At 19.6% G+C, this 17,316-nt stretch overlaps 3 protein-coding genes across 3 annotated transcripts, besides 6 other annotated features; all 3 read right to left on the reverse strand.

Annotated features, from left to right (window-relative positions):
• Positions 1 to 1,554: 1,554 nt before the first annotated feature.
• On the reverse strand, positions 1,555 to 2,248 carry PGAL8A_00322600 (fam-g protein; the record flags this gene model as incomplete). The annotated part of the gene is made up of 2 exons (XM_028672250.1): positions 1,555 to 2,043; positions 2,174 to 2,248. 2 exons carry the CDS (start codon positions 2,246 to 2,248, stop codon positions 1,555 to 1,557), a joined length of 564 nt encoding a protein of 187 aa, XP_028528821.1.
• Positions 2,249 to 4,946: 2,698 nt separating this feature from the next.
• Positions 4,947 to 5,498: a repeat region.
• Positions 5,499 to 5,658: 160 nt separating this feature from the next.
• Positions 5,659 to 7,721: a repeat region.
• A 120-nt stretch (positions 7,722 to 7,841) lies between these two features.
• Positions 7,842 to 8,262: a repeat region.
• A 631-nt stretch (positions 8,263 to 8,893) lies between these two features.
• Positions 8,894 to 10,066, reverse strand: PGAL8A_00322700 (fam-g protein; the record flags this gene model as incomplete). The annotated part of the gene is made up of 2 exons (XM_028672251.1): positions 8,894 to 9,862; positions 9,992 to 10,066. 2 exons carry the CDS (start codon positions 10,064 to 10,066, stop codon positions 8,894 to 8,896), a joined length of 1,044 nt encoding a protein of 347 aa, XP_028528822.1.
• Positions 10,067 to 11,553: 1,487 nt separating this feature from the next.
• Positions 11,554 to 12,095: a repeat region.
• A 1,283-nt stretch (positions 12,096 to 13,378) lies between these two features.
• Positions 13,379 to 14,067: a repeat region.
• Positions 14,068 to 14,663: 596 nt separating this feature from the next.
• Positions 14,664 to 15,118: a repeat region.
• Positions 15,119 to 16,039: 921 nt separating this feature from the next.
• PGAL8A_00322800 (fam-g protein) lies at positions 16,040 to 16,787 on the reverse strand (the record flags this gene model as incomplete). Its single annotated transcript, XM_028672252.1, has 2 exons — positions 16,040 to 16,582; positions 16,713 to 16,787. 2 exons carry the CDS (start codon positions 16,785 to 16,787, stop codon positions 16,040 to 16,042), a joined length of 618 nt encoding a protein of 205 aa, XP_028528823.1.
• Between the last annotated feature and the right edge of the window lie 529 nt (positions 16,788 to 17,316).

Raw genomic sequence — 17,316 nt, forward strand, 5'->3', positions numbered from 1 at the left:
TGTGTTTTGTAGTACTTATGTAATTTAGTTTGCACTTTATCAATTATTTATGCTAGTTAATTTAAGATCAATAAATTTTAATTATTAAATATAAATCATAATATAAGTAAAATAAATGTAATTAATGGTTTATTAATTTCCTATTCATTACATTGCTGGAGTATTGAAAAAAAGGATTTACAACTAGCATGTAGAGTTTCTTCTACCATTTAAATGAATTTAAATTTGTTTTTAATACTATAACCATTAAAATGTATATGGTCTCATTCATTGAGCATTTATAGTTTTTAAGAGGCATATAATTATTTTAATAAATTCCCTAATTTTTATTAAAAATTTAAATCTTTATTAATTATAGTTTTAAATTACATATATTTTACTTATAATGTTATGATTAATTTTTAACAATTCTAATTCACTTCTTGAGAATTAGCAAATATAAATAACAAAACACAAAATAAGTTATATAATACTACAAACACGAAAATTTTATTATGGTTAATATAAAATTTCCTCTTTAAAATTCAAAGATAAAAATTTGCCACGAAAAAATTTTTTATCAATTTTTCTTCTATTTTTTAATAACATAAATATTTTTTTCACACTATTCAATTCTTTTTTTTCTCATTTATGTAGTACTTTCATGTCTATTTATTTTCCATTCACTATTAATTTCTTTCTCAAAAAGTCTAATAATTCCTTTTATTAACAAATCATTAACTATAATAATTCTCAATAAAGACATTTTTTTTTCCTTTTTGTGTTCTTTTTTTGTCATGTAGGTAAGCTGGTAATAATTGTGCATTCAACATTTTTTCATCTAATTTATCCTCTACATTTACTACCTTATTTATTTATTTTTTATAATTTACATTTTTAATTTATTAAATTATCATTCAATGAATTTACTAGAGTAATGAAAACAAATTAATAAAGAGAATAAGGAGTTTTCTCTAGTAATTAAATGAATTTTAAATCTAATTTTAATGATATAAACAAGTAAACTGCAATAATGCGGTTAATTGTTAATTTACTTCGATAAAAATTATATATTATTATTAAAAACATATATTATCATTAATTATTAATTTTCAAGTACAAAATAATTATTGCTTTTTATAAGTAATTTTCAGTTATTTAAGTTCACTGGTTTTAAAAATAATACAAATACTTAAATAATAAAAAATAAAAAATTTTAATTATATTAATATCACTTAACGAAAATTTTATTCCTAAAAAAATTAAAAAATATACTCATGAAATTTTTTCTTTCTAAAAAATTTTTTTCATTTAATTTTTTTTTTTAAAAAAAATAAAATATATCTCTGTAAAAAAAATTTAGAAAAAATATTAAATTTTTTTTTATTTAACTAGATCTTGTACATGAATAATCCTATATTCTCTGTTAAACCATTAATTTTTATTCTCTTAATGGTTATTAAACCTATTAAAAAGAAATTTCCAAATATTTTGTTTCTTATTTTTTATTTTATTTTGTCCCTGTTCTTTCTTAGATTTTGATTCTATTTTATTGTCTATAATATCTTTCTCAGATTAGGATTCTTCTTTATTGCCTCTCATCTCTTTCTTACATTCGTCTAAAAATTCCGCAAATAGTCCGAAGAGTTCATCCTTAACACCAAGAATTAATTTTTCTTTTTCTACTTTTGAAATATCACTTCGATTAAATATTAAAGATAGTTCATTAACTTTGTTCTCTGAAATTTTATTCCATTCATTATTCCATTTATGGTCTATCCATTTAGGATCCATTCCACTTGTTTCATTTTTAAGTCTCTCAAACAGTGCTGGATTATTAACTACCTGCCATCGATTGTATGGATTCTGGCGTATTAGAGGAAAATGCCAATATTTTATTTTTTTTTCTTTTTTTTTTTTTTCTACTGGACATTCTTCTTTGCATCCTTCAGCGTTAGTTTGTTTTTGTCCTGCTGTGTCACCCTCTGTTAATACTCTTTCATATTTTAACTCATTTTTTGTTTGCAATATATTTTTATCAATCAAAGTTTTATAGGAATCACACTAAGGATTAAATAAAAATTTTTTAAAAAGTATGTTTCTTTAGTTAGAATAGTAAATCAAATGGAATGTTAAAAATAATTAGAAATAAAATATATCTATATGTATATTTTTTGTAAAAATTTTAACTTACGTTATAAAAAAATTGATACATCCAAATTAAAAGAAGGAATGTAGTAATTTTTAAAAATAAAATTAACGTTTTCATATTAATATATTTATAGAATAATATTGAAGTGGAAGTTGTTAATTCAGGTGTAAAATTGCTTCAATTTTCAATAATACTAAATTATAGATTTGTAATATTAATTTAGATATTATTATAAATTATATTAATTTCTTAAATTTTTAAAATAGAACATTATTTTCATATATGAACTGTAATTTCTAATTTTTTATTATTACATATGATATTATTATTACTTTAGATAGGAATAATATTATTAATTCTTTAAAAAATAAAATATGAATGTTAATTTACAAATAAATAAAAAATATAATAAATTGGATAATGTTATTTTAAAAATATTTTATTAGAATTTTATTTATCTTTGAGTTATGTAAAAAAATTAAATATTTTTAATTTAATTCACATAAAAATTATAAGTGATTTACATTTAATATTAAACGATTTTTTTTGTTTTTATTTTCTAAACTACCAATTTCTGTGAATTATGTCGAACTTTAAATTATTTTATATACGGTATATTATGATTTATAAAAATAAATCTTCATGTATTATATATATTTATCTCCATCAAAAAAATAAAAAAAAACTCTATAAATTAAAAATTTTTATACGCATGTATTTTTCATGCAGCATACTATATTTGTCACAATTTGTGACTTAATATAAAACTAATTTTTGTTTGTGTATATTATTCTTTTAAATTTAACTTTTTTGATTTTTCTAATAAACTTTTTCCTATCTTAATTCTTTTTTTTTATTTTTATTGTTGATAAATTTTTATACAATATATGTAATATTTATTTTTTATTATTACTATTTTTTAAATAAAATTACTTTTTCAATATTTGAAAAAAAATAAGAAAAATTTATTACGCACTTAAATTTAAAAGAAAAAGTGAAAATAGGTATTCACTTTAAAGAAATTATAATAACAATTCTTATAAAAAGCACATTTTGAAGTCAATGAAATTAATTACATTTTAAAAAAAAAAAGAAAAAAAAATTACTATTTTTTTAATCATATATTTACAGTAAAAAATATTTTTCAAAAAAAGTTTTATTTTTTGATAAATTTACTTTATTCTAAAGATATATTTTTATAAATTTACTTTTTTACTAGTAATACATATCAGTTTCAAACTTAATATAAATGTTATTTAGTGAATATAAAAATATATCTTTAGTTAAATATAGTATATTTTTTCTTATAAAATTCACAAGAATGTATTTTTATTGTGATATAAAAAATATCAATAAATAAGGATAAAACTGAATTATAAAATAACTTTTTGCATATATATTATTATAATCTTCTAATTAAATATAAAAAAAAATTATTTTATTTTTTTTTTTTTTGCCTTTATATATTTATTTGATAAGTTTTGATTATTATTACAATGTGTTTATTTTCTTTTTTAATTTTAGTTTTATATATTTATAGCACAATATTTCATTTTTCATTTTACTTACGAAAAAATTTAGGTAACTCATTTATGTAGTATAAATGAATTCAACAATTGTCCTTTCCTAATATAACTCTTTTCTTAAAAGGTTAAATTTTTTAAGACATCTTTGTAAATATTAATGGAGAATTTTAATAGGAATTTTTGTTTTTTAAATTTAAATTGTTAGAATCTTAGACGTATTATTAATAAAAAGTGGTGTGTATAAATACTATAATTTTTAATATTATAACACTAATTTTTCTCTAAGAAATAATCATAAATTTAATAAAAGTACATTTTTCTGATTTATGTTTTTTTAATATTATATGTAGAAGTTGTACTTACTAGCAAAAATATGTATAATATAAAAGTGTCTTACATTTCACATAGATATTATATGATATTAAAATAATTTGAATAGTTTGTGTATTGTAGATATATAAACGTAAATTATCCAAATAACAGTATATGAAGTTTAAAATTATTATAATTATTATATATAAGATAATATTCCTAAGGAAAAGAAATTATTTATAGCTCTGATTAATTAAAGGTTGTTACATTATTTTTCTCGTGTCAAACAAATAAATTAATAAGGAAAATGTAGTGTAAACTCTACTTAATTTTAATATAAAATTTTTATTATTATTATTTAACATTAAATATTACTTAGTTAATTATTTTTTTTTTAATATAAGCAACACTTCAAAATGTAATTTCCTTAATATTACATTTTATCTTAAAATAAAAATATACATTCTATAGTAGTCTGCACATTATCATCCAAAAAAAAAAAAAAAAAAAATAATTTCTTTTTTGTAATAAAAAAAATATCATCAAAGTATATATTTTTTTTTAATTGTAAATATCCACACAAAAAAAATATTATTATTTATTTATTTTTTTTTAAGTGTGCTCACTTTAAGCGCAAGTATCTATATACATATATTTTTTGTTTGCATACTTTTTGAATAACTATTTTAGAGCAAGCATTTATGATAGCAAATTGTCCTTGCGAAATAGCATGCACAAAATAGAATGTTTTTATTCTATTTATATGTCTAAATATTATACAAAAATGGTAAATAGTATTATTTTTAGAGAAGTGTATTAACCGATATAATCAATATAGGTAAAGCTAAATATGTTCACTGTATGTCAAGAAAACTTAGTGACATTCGGCGGAAATAGAGTACAATATAAAAAAAATTATTTTCAATAGTTACAACTTGTGAAACTTTTGATTATTATATAAGGATCTGTGGTATTCATTTATAAACTGAGCGTTCGGTGACTTTGCTAGAATACTGAATAAACAAATTAATAAAGAGCATGTAGAGTTTCCTCTACGGTTTTGATGTATTTATATATATTTTTAAATGCTTTGAACGAGTGATCTTTAATTATGTAATATACTTCGTTCTGCATTCTTTGATTTCAATAGGTATTTATTTACTTTAATAAAAATCCTTATTTTTATTAAAAATTTAAATACTTATTGAACATTAATTATTAATTAAATATATATTACTTATTTCTTTGTTATGAGTTATATTTAGTAATTAATATATATTGGTGTTGTATTAACAAATGTAAAAAATGATTGACAAATACACAAATTTATATAAATATTAATTACATGAAAATTTTATCATTATTTGTATAAAATTTTCTCTTACAAAATTCATCATAAAAAAACATATTTTCTTTCCTTTCCAAAAAAAAAAAATTTTTTTTTTTTTTTTTTATTCATTTGTAACAAATATTTTTCTAATTTATATTTTTAATCAATTTTTTTCCTGACGATCTATACATTTTTTTTTGTCAAATTCTTTTTTTCAGAGTCTTTGTGCTTTTTTTATAAAAAAAAAAGTGCAAACAAAAAAAAAATCATCAATATTTTTTTTTTGTGTGTATACATGACCAAATTAGTATTCTTCATTTAACTAATCCTTTTATTTTCCAAAAAGGTTAATAAAGCCTTTTCTTAATCAACTATAGAACAGGAAAATTATATATATAAGAAAAATATAGAAATCATTTAATGTATTGGTTTCATAATAGTAAATTCGCAGGACAATTTGGAGGAAATAAACACTAAAGAAAATACAAAAACATTATTGGCGACCCAATGTTAGTAAAAATATTGAAGAATACGTCACAAATTTTTTAACTTGTCATGTAATGCGTAATAGGAAATTTAAACCCAACAATAATCAAGCATTATCAAAACCGAATGTATTTGATATGGTTTCATTAGATATTATAGAACCTAAAACATGGAAAGGTACAGAGTATTATATACAAGTAGAAGTAGATCATCATACACGTTTTATGGTAACTAATATAACTAATAAAACACCTAATGCTATTGACGCAAGTAACATTATAAGGAAAACATGGATACCTATATTTGGATGCCCTAGAAGCATTTTAACAGATCGCGGTTCAATTTATACTAATCATGAATTTAATTTATATGTTACATAAGAATTACAGATTAAATTATATCATGCCAGGGCATATCATCCACAAGAAAATGGTATAAATGAAATCTTTCATAAAAGCTTAGATTATATCATTAAGACTTTATATGAAGAAAAAGATCTACCTTTTGAGGAAATAGTACAAAATGCAGTACTAATATATAATAATACGCCTCTTGGAGCTATGGGAGAAACACTCTATTTTGCTATGTTTGGAATAGATTGTATCTGTTCAGGGTTTGCTAAATTATTACTAGAAACAACTTCTGAAATGAGAATCATATACTTAAACGATCGATGGAAAAACATACATGAAGATGTTAATGAAATCAAAGAATACCTGTAATTGAGAATAAAAATATTAAGGTTGGAAATATTATCTCATACGAATTATCGGAATGAGAAAGGAATCAAATGAAACACTATAGTGGGAATATACAATATAAACCTTATTGGACATTTCCTCACAGAGTAACTAAAATTGAAAACTGAATTTTGAAAGCATTACCTATATATTATAGAGGTAAGGAAGCACAAATTCCAATATAAAAAATAAAATTGTTGAGTAACAAAACTAGGGAGATACATAAGAAGCAATTGCAGAATTTGATACAAGTTACGAATAAAAATAAACGGAAATTAAATCTGACGCATGATTTAAAGTCTCAGGGTTATCTAGATATTCATAAAAGGAATAGTATCATAGGAGACGATATCAACGATAATCAGGACAAACGAATTGAAAAGGGAATACAAAAGGGACTTGATGTAATAAAACAATACAAAAATGACAAACTTAATTAATAACCATTACATTCCTTTGGTGGTGGAGTATGGTTAATAAAAGGCTTCATTTACTTTTTGGAAAATAAAAGGACTAGTTAAATGAAGTATATGAAGTTAGTCATGCATACACACACAAAAATAAGAAAAATTGATGATTTTTTTTTGTTTGAACTTTTTAAAAAGAAAGTACAAAGACTGTCAGGAAAGAAAAAATGTAAAGATAGTCAGAAAAAAATTGATTAAAAAAAAAATCAATTTTTTAAAATATTTGTTACAAGAAATAAATAAAAGAAAAAAAAAAAAGATTTTTTTTTTTTTTTGGGGAATGGAGGAATGAAATGAAATATTTTTATGATGAATTTTGTAAAAGAAAATTTTATACATATAACAATAAAATTTTCATGTAATTAATATTTATATAATTTATTTTGTTTTTGTTAATAATTGTTTATGTTTGTTAATTCAACGGCAATATAAAATAATTGCTGAATATAACTCATAACAAATAAACTAGTAATTATAATTAATTAATAATTAATGTTCAATAAGTATTTAAATTTTTAATAAAAATTAAGGATTTTTATTAAAGTAAATAAATACATATTGAAATAAAAAATGCTCAACGAAGTAGATTATAATTAAAGATCACTCGTTCAAAGCAAATAAAAATATATATAAATATACAAAAATCGTAGAGACATCTCTACATGCTCTTTATTAATTGGTTTGTTCAGTACTATAATAAAGTCCCCGAACACCCAGTTAATAAATCNATTTTCCTTAAAAATAACTGTTTTTAACAAGTATAATTAGTTTTATCTTTTTTATAATTATAAACAGGATCTATTGTAAACATAAATACGTTAATTTAAAAAAAAAAAAAATTGATTTATGATGAATTTTGTAAAAGAAAATTTTATACATATAACAATAAAATTTTCATGTAATTAATATTTATATAATTTATTTTGTTTTTGTTAATAATTGTTTATGTTTGTTAATTCAACGGCAATATAAAATAATTGCTGAATATAACTCATAACAAATAAACTAGTAATTATAATTAATTAATAATTAATGTTCAATAAGTATTTAAATTTTTAATAAAAATTAAGGATTTTTATTAAAGTAAATAAATACATATTGAAATAAAAAATGCTCAACGAAGTAGATTATAATTAAAGATCACTCGTTCAAAGCAAATAAAAATATATATAAATATACAAAAATCGTAGAGACATCTCTACATGCTCTTTATTAATTGGTTTGTTCAGTACTATAATAAAGTCCCCGAACACCCAGTTAATAAATCAATACTCTAATAAAGTCAGCGAACACTCAGTTAATAAATCACCTCTACATTTACTACCTGATTTATTTACTTTCCATAATTTACATTTTTAAATTATTAAATTATCATTCAATGAATTTGCTAGAGTAATTAAAAACAAATTATTAAAGAGAATATGGAGTTTTCTCTAATAATTAAATGGATTTTAAATCTAATTTTAATTATATAAACAAATAAACCGCAATAATGCGGTTCATAGTGGATTTACTATGATAAAAATTATTTATTTTTATTAAAAACATATATTCTAATTAATAATTAATTTTTATGTACAAAATATTTATTTCTTTTTATAAGTAATTTTCAGTAAATTAAGTACATGCTTTTAAAAATAATAAAAATAGCTAAATAATAAAAAAAAATTTAATTATATTAATATCACTAAACGAAAATTTATTCTTAAAAATTAAAAAATATTCTCATGAAATTTTTTTTTTTTTTTCTAAAAAATTTTTCTCTTTTAATTTTTTTTTTTTTTAAAAAATAATATATAATTCCATAAAACAAATTTAGAAAAAACATTAATTTTTCTTTTTTTTAACTAGATCTTGTTCATGACTAATCCTATATTCTATGTTAAACCATTAATTTATATTCACCTTAAGATTATCAAAACAATATGTAATTCCCAAATTTTTTTTTTATAATTTTTTTTTTCATATGTTCCCTGCTCATTCCTAAATTCGGATTCTGTTTCATTGTCTCTCATCTCTTTCTCAGATTCAGATTCAGATTCAGATTCGGATTCTGCTTTATTGTCTCTCATGTCTTTCATATATTCGGATTCTGTTCTATTGTCTCTCATCTCTTTCTCAGATTCAGATTCAGATTCGGATTCTGCTTTATTATCTCTCATCTCTTTCTCAGATTCGGATTCTGTTCTATTTTCTCTTATCTCTTTCATAGATTCGGTTTCTGCTCTATTGTTTATCATCTCTTTCATTGATTCGAATTCTGTTTTATTGTCTATCATCTCTTTAACAGATTCGGATTCAGTTTTATTGTATCTCATATCATTCTTAGATTCGGATCCTGTTTTATTGTCTCTCATTTCTTTCTTAGATTCGAATTCTTTTCTATTTTCCATCATCTCTTTCTTAGATTCGGATTCTGTTTTATTGTCTCTCATCTCTTTCCTACATTCGTCTAAAAATTTCACAAATTCATTTTGGAGTTCTTCTTCAACACTACGAATTAATTTTTCTTTTTCTTCCTGTGAAATATCATGTTGATGAAATATAGAAGATAGATCATTAACTTTTTTAGCTGAAATATTATTCCATTCATTATTCCATTTTTGGTATCTCCATATAGGATCCATTTTACTTGTTTCCTTATTAAATAGCTTCCTCAATAATGGATTAGTTTTTCTCTGCCATCTATCGCACGGATTCTCGTATTGAACCATATTTTTCCATTTGTTATTTTTATTATCTAGTGAATAATCTCCTAGGCACCCTTCAGCGTAAGTGTGCTCTTTTCCTACTACATCACCTTCTGCTAATACTCTCTCATTTTTTATTTGCAATCTATTTTTATTAAAAAACGTTTTATAGGAATCACACTATGGATTAAACAAAAATTTATTAGTAGAATGTTTCTTTTGCTAGAATAGTAAATCAAATGTAAAGTTAAAAATAATTAGAAATAAAATATATCTATATGTATATTTTTTGTAAAAATTATAACTTACGTTATAAAAAAATTGATATATCCAAATTAAAAGAAGGAGTGTAGTAATATTTAAATATAAAGTTAACATTTTCATATTAATATATTTATATAATAATACTGAAGTGGCAGTTGTTAATTCAGGTGTAAATTTCTTTCAATTTTCAGTAATACTAAATTATGGATTGGTAATATTAATTAAGATATTATTATATCTTATATTAATTTCTTATATTTATAAAATAGAAAATTATTTTCATATGAGAAATGTAATTTCTAACTTTTTATTATTACAGATGATATTATTATTACTTTAGATAGAAATAATATTCTTAATTCTTTAAAAAATAAAATAAGAATATTATTTTACAAATAAATGAAAAATATAATAAATCGGATAATGTTATTTTAAATATATTTTATTAAAAATTTTATTTATCTTTAAATTATAAAAAAAAATTAAATATTTTTAATTTAATGCACATAAAAATTATAAATCATATACATTTAATGTTAGAGGTTTTTTTTAATTTTTTATTTCTAAATAACCAATCTGTGTGAATTATGTCGAACATTAGATTATTTTATATACGGTATATTATGATTTATTAATATAAATCTTCGTATATTATAGAGATATATCTCCATCAAAAAAAAAAAAAAAAAAAAACTCTATAAATTAAAAATTTTTATACGCATGTATTTTTCATGCAGTATACTACATTTGTCACAATTTTTCACTTAATATGAAACTAATTTTTGTTTGTGTATATTTTTCTTTTAAATATAACTTTTCTGATTTCTCTAATATATTTTTTTTTTATCTTAATTCATTTTTTTTTATTTTCATTAATGATGAATTTTTATACAATATATGCATATATTTATTTTTTGTTATAACAATTTTTTAAAAAAAATTACTTTTTCAACTATTTTAAAAAAATGAGAAAAATTTATTAAGTACTTAAATTCAAAAGAAAAAGTGAAAATAGGTATTTACATTAAAGAAATTATAATAACAAATCTTATAAAAAGCACATTTAAAGTGAAATAAATTAATTACAATTTAAAAAAGGAAAAAAAAATACTATTTTTTTAATCATATATTTATAGTTAAAAATATTTTTTAAAATAAGTTTTATTTTTTGAAAAATTTATTTAATTTATTCTAAAAATATATTTTTATAAATTTATATTTCTACGAGTAATATATATCAGTTTCAAATTTAATATTAATGTTATTTACTGTATATGAAAATATATATTTAGTTAAATATAATATATATTTTCTTGTAAAATTCAAAAGAATGAATTTTTATTGTGATACATAAAATATCAATAAATAAAGATAAAACAGAATTATAAAATAACGTTTTCCATAAATATTATTATAATCTTCTAATAAAATATAAAAAAAAAAATTATTTATTTTTTTTTTTTTTTGCCCTTATATATTTATTTGATAAGTGTTGATTATTATTACGATGTGTTTATTTTATTTTTTATTTCTAGTTTTATATATTTATAGCACAATATTTTATTTTTCATTTTACTTACGAAATTTAGGTAACACATTTGTATAGTATTGATTTATTAACTGGGTGTTCTGTGACTTTGCTCGAAAACTGAACAAACAAATTAATAAAGAGCATGTAGAGATGTTTCTACGATCATGGTGTCTTTATATATACTTTTATATGCTTTAAAGAGTGATTCTTAATTATGTGCTCTACTTCATTCAGCTTTTTTTAATTTCAATAGTCATTTATTTACTTTAATAATTATCTTTATTTTTTTTAAAAATTTAAATCCTTATTGAATGTTGATTATTAATTAAATATAAATTATTTATTTCTTCGTTATGAGTTATGTTCAGCAATTTAAATATATTGGTGTTGAATAAACAAACATTAATAATTAGAGAGAATGCAAATAAATTATATGGATATTAATTGCGTGAAAATTTTATTGTCATATGTATAAAATTTTCTCTCACAAATTAAAAATATAAATATTATGCAAATTAAACTCTTTTATATGTAAATATCTTTTATCTATTTAAGATCTCATTTTTATTGGTACTAAATGTTATTCCCAATTTTTATTTTACCAATTTTCTCTCTTTCATCAAATCTTTTTAAAAAAAATGTGTATATTTTTTTTTTACGTATCTCCATTTATTAAAAAAAAAAATAAAAAAAAGTTCAATATTTTTTTTTTTGCGTGTGTGTGACCAACTACCTATTCTTCGTATAGCTAGTCCTTTTTATTACCAAAAAGGTTAATGAAGCCTTTTATTAAAGAACATAAATGAATTCAACAGCTGTCGCTTCATAATATTACTTTTTTCTTAAAAGGTTAAATTTCATAAGGTGTCTTTGTAAATATTAAGACATAATTTTAGTAAGAATTTTTATTTTTTAAATTTAATTTGTTACAATCGTTGGCGTATTATTAATAAAAAGTAGTGTGTATAAATACTATCATTTTTAATATTTTAACACTAGTTTTTCTCTAAAAGATAATCATAAATTTAATAAAAGTGCATTTTTTATGATTTATATTTTTTTAATATTTTATGTAGAAGTTGTTCTTACAAGTAAAAATATGTAAAATATAAAAGTGTCTTATATTTAACATAGATATTACATGATATTAAAATAATTTCAATACTGTGTGTATTGGAGATATAGAAGCTTAACTTACCCAAATAACAGTTGATGAAGTATTATAATTATTATAAAAAGGATAATATTCCTATGGAAAAGAAATTATTTATAGCTCTGATTTATTAATGGTTATTAAATTACTTTTCTAGTGTCAAACAAATAAATTAATAAGGAATATATAGTGTTAACTCTACTTAATTTTAATATAAAATTTTTATTATTATTAATAAACATTAAATATTGCTTAGTTAATTATTTTTTTTTAATATAAGCAGCACTCCAAAATGTGATTTCCTTAATATTACATTTTAGCTTAAAATAAAAATATACGTTCTATAGTAGTCTGCACATTATCGTCCAAAAAAAAAAAAAAAGAATAACTAATTTCTTTTTTAAGATTACGTTATTTTTTGAATAAAATAAATATCATCATTATATATATTTTTTTTTAATTGTAAATATTCACACAAAAAAAATATTATTATTTATTTATTTTTTTTTAAGTGCGCTTACTTTATGTGCAAGTATGTATATACATATTTTTTTTGTTTACATGCTTTTTGAATAACTATTTTAGAGAATACATTTATTATATCATATTGTCCTTGCGAATTAGCATGCACAAAATGAAATGTTTTTATTCAATTTATTCGTCTAAAATTATACAAAAAAGATCAATAGTATTGTTTATAGAGCAATGTATTAACCAATTGATTTATTAACTGCGTGTTCGGTGACTTTGTGGTTAATAAAAGGCTTTATTAACCTTTTTGGTAATAAAAAAGATTAGCTATATTAAGTATACGTAGTTGGTTATGGACACGAAAAAAAAAAAAAAAAAAAAATGCTCAATTTTTTTTTGTTTGTATTTTTATAAAAAAAAAGACCGTTTGGAAAAAAGAAAATTTATTAAAAAAAAAAAATCAATTGGAAAAAGATTTGTTACCAATAAAAAAAAAAAAAAAAAAAAATTTTTTTTTTAGGGAATGAAATATATATTGTGATGAATTTTGCAAAAGAAAATTTTATACATATAACAATAAAATTTTTATATAATAAATATTTATATAATTTTCCTTGTATTGCCAAGAATTGTCTATGTTTGTTAATTTAACAGCAATAAATATTAATTGCTTAATGAAAGTCATAGCAATGAAACAAGTAATTTGCAATTAATTAATAATCAATGTTCAATAAGGATTTAAATTTTTAATGAAAATAAGGATTATTATTAAGGTAAATATATGCCTATTGAAATCAAAGAATGCTGCATGAAGTAGATTACATAATTAAGAATTACTCGTTCAAAGCATTTAAAAATATATATAAATACATAAAAACCGTGGAGACAACTCTACATGCTCTTTATTAATTTGTTTATTCAGTACACTAACAAAGTCACCGAAAACCCAGTTAATAAAACAATATTCTAGCAAAGTTATTTAATAAGAAAGTAATAAATTATAATTTCAACTGAAAAATTAATCATTTCAAAAAAAATGTAAATTTAATTTTTTTTTTTCATTTAAAAATTAGAAAAAGAAAATAAAGAAATTAACAATTAACTTTTTTTTTTTATTTATTTTTTTTTTTGCATCTACAATTTGCTTGTTTAATTATGTATTTTCCATAGAACTATTATCGTTTATTTTCAAAAAGGTTAATAATACATTTTATTAACCAACATGCAATTGTTAAGTAAAAAAAAAAGAAAAAAATTAGTTAATGTTTTTTTTATTTTTGTAATTTAAATACACAAAAAAAATAAATTTTTACTTTTTTTAATAGGAATTTACTGGTCGAAAAATAGATGAAAAATTTATTGACTAAAAAAGCTTATTGTAGTGTACTTTTATTTAAATTATAATAAGAAAATTTTATATTAACTATAATAAAATTTTGTGTTTTGTGGTACTTACTTAATTTAATTTTCACTTTATCAATTATTTATGCTAGTTAATTTGAGATCAATAAATTTGAAATGTTGAATATAAATCATAATATAAGTAAAATAAATGTAATTAATGGTTTATTAATTTCCTATTCATTACATTGCTGGAGTATTGAAAAAAAGGATTTACAACTAGCATGTAGAGTTTCTTCTACCATTTAAATGAATTTAAATTTGTTTTTAATACTATAACCATTAAAATGTATATGGTCTCATTCATTGAGCATTTATAGTTTTTAAGAGGCATATAATTATTTTAATAAAAATCCCTATTTTATTAAAAATTTAAATCTTTATTAATTATAGTTTTATATCACATATATATTAATTATAATGTTATGATTAATGTTTAACAATTCAAATTTACTTCTCGCGAATTAGCAAATATAAATAACAAAATATGAAATAAATTATACAATACTACAAACACGAAAATTTTATTATGGTTAATATAAAATTTTCTCTTTAAAATTCAAAGATAAAAATTTGCCACGAAAAAAATTTTTATCAATTTTTCTTCTATTTTTTAATAACATGAATATTTTTTTCACACTATTCAATTCTTTTTTTTCTCATTTATCTAGTACTTTCATGTCTATTTATTTTCCATTCACTATTAATTTCTTTCTCAAAAAGGCTAATAATTCCTTTTATTAAGAAATCATTAACTCTAATAATTCTCAATAAAAACTTTTTTTTATTCTTTTTGTGTCCTTTTTTTGTCATGTAGGTAAGCTGGTAATAATTGTGCATCCAACATTTTCTCATCTAATTTATCCTCTACATTTAATACCTTATTTATTTATTTTCCATAATTTAGATTTTTAATTTATTAAATTATCATTCAATGAATTTACTAGAGTAATGAAAAACAAATTAATAAAGAGAATAAGGAGTTTTCTCTAGTAATTAAATGAATTTTAAAACTAATTTTAATGATATAAAAAAGTAAACTGCAATAATGTGGTTAATTGTTAATTTACTTTGATAAAAATTATGTACTTTTATTAAAAACCTATATCCTCATTAATTATTAATTTTTAAGTACAAAATAATTATTGCTTTTTATAAGTAATTTTCAGTTATTTAAGTTCACTGGTTTTAAAAATAATACAAATACTTAAATAAAAAAAAAAAAAAATTTTAATTATATTAATATCACTTAACGAAAATTTTATTCCTAAAAAAATTAAAAAATATACTCATGAAATTTTTTCTTTCTAAAAAATTTTTTTCATTTAATTTTTTTTTTTTAAAAAAAATAAAATATATCTCTGTAAAAAAAATTTAGAAAAAATATTAAATTTTTTTTTATTTAACTAGATCTTGTACATGAATAATCCTATATTCTCTGTTAAACCATTAATTTTTATTTTCTTAATGGTCATCAAACCTATTAGAAATGATATTTCCAAGTATTTGATTTCTTATTTTTTATTTTATTTTTTCCCTATTCTTTCTTAGAATTGGATTCTGTTATATTGTCTCTCATCTCTTTTTTAGATTCAGTTTCTGTTTTATTGCCTCTCATCTCTTTCTTACAATCGTCTAAAAATTCCTGAAATAGTCGGAAGAGTTCTTCCTTAACACCAAGAATTAATTTATCTTTTTCTTCTTTTGGAATACCACTTCGCTTAAATATTTCAGATAGTTCATTAACTTTGTTCTCTGAAATTTTATTCCATTCATTATTCCATTTATGGTCTATCCATTTAGGATCCATTCCACTTGTTTCATTTTTAAGTCTCTCAAACAGTGCTGGATTATTAACTACCTGCCATCGATTGTATGGATTCTGGCGTATTAGAGGAAAATGCCAATATTTTATTTTTTTTTCTTTTTTTTTTTTTTCTACTGGACATTCTTCTTTGCATCTTTCAGCGTTTGTTTGTTTTTGTCCTGCTATGTCACCCTCTGTTAATACTCTTTCATATTTTAACTCATTTTTTGTTTGCAATATATTTTTATCAATCAAAGTTTTATAGGAATCACACTAAGGATTAAATAAAAATTTTTTAAAAAGTATTTTTCTTTAGTTAGAATAGTAAATCAAATGGAATGTTAAAAATAATTAGAAATAAAATATATCTATATGTATATATTACGTAAATATTTTAACTTACGTTATAAAAACATTGATACATCCAAATTAAAAGAAGGAATGTAGTAATTTTTAAATATAAAATTAACGTTTTCATATTAATATATTTATAGAATAATATTGAAGTAGAAGTTGTTAATTCAGGTGTAAAATTGTTTCAATTTTCAATAATACTAAATTATGGATTTGTAATATTAATTTAGATATTATTAAAACTTGTATTAATATCTTAAATTCTTAAAATAGAAAATTATTTTCATATATGATATGTAATTTCTAATTTTTTATTATTACATATGATATTATGGTTACTTTAGATGGAAATAATATTCTTAATTCCTTAAATACAATAAGAATGTTAATTTACAAATAAATAAAAAATATAATAAATCAGATAAAATTATTTTAAAAATATTTTATTAAAATTATATTTATCTTTATATTATGTAAAAAAATTAAATACTTTTAATTTAATGCACATAAAAATTATAAATGATATACATTTAATGTTAAAGGACTTTTTTTAATTTTTTTTTCTAAATTACCAATCTCTGTGAATTATGTAGAACTTTTAATTATTATATATACGGTATATTATGATTTATAAATATAAATCTTCGTATATT

Source organism: Plasmodium gallinaceum, assembly GCF_900005855.1.
Source record: "Plasmodium gallinaceum strain 8A genome assembly, contig: PGAL8A_v1_90, whole genome shotgun sequence".
Classification (NCBI taxonomy): domain Eukaryota; phylum Apicomplexa; class Aconoidasida; order Haemosporida; family Plasmodiidae; genus Plasmodium; species Plasmodium gallinaceum.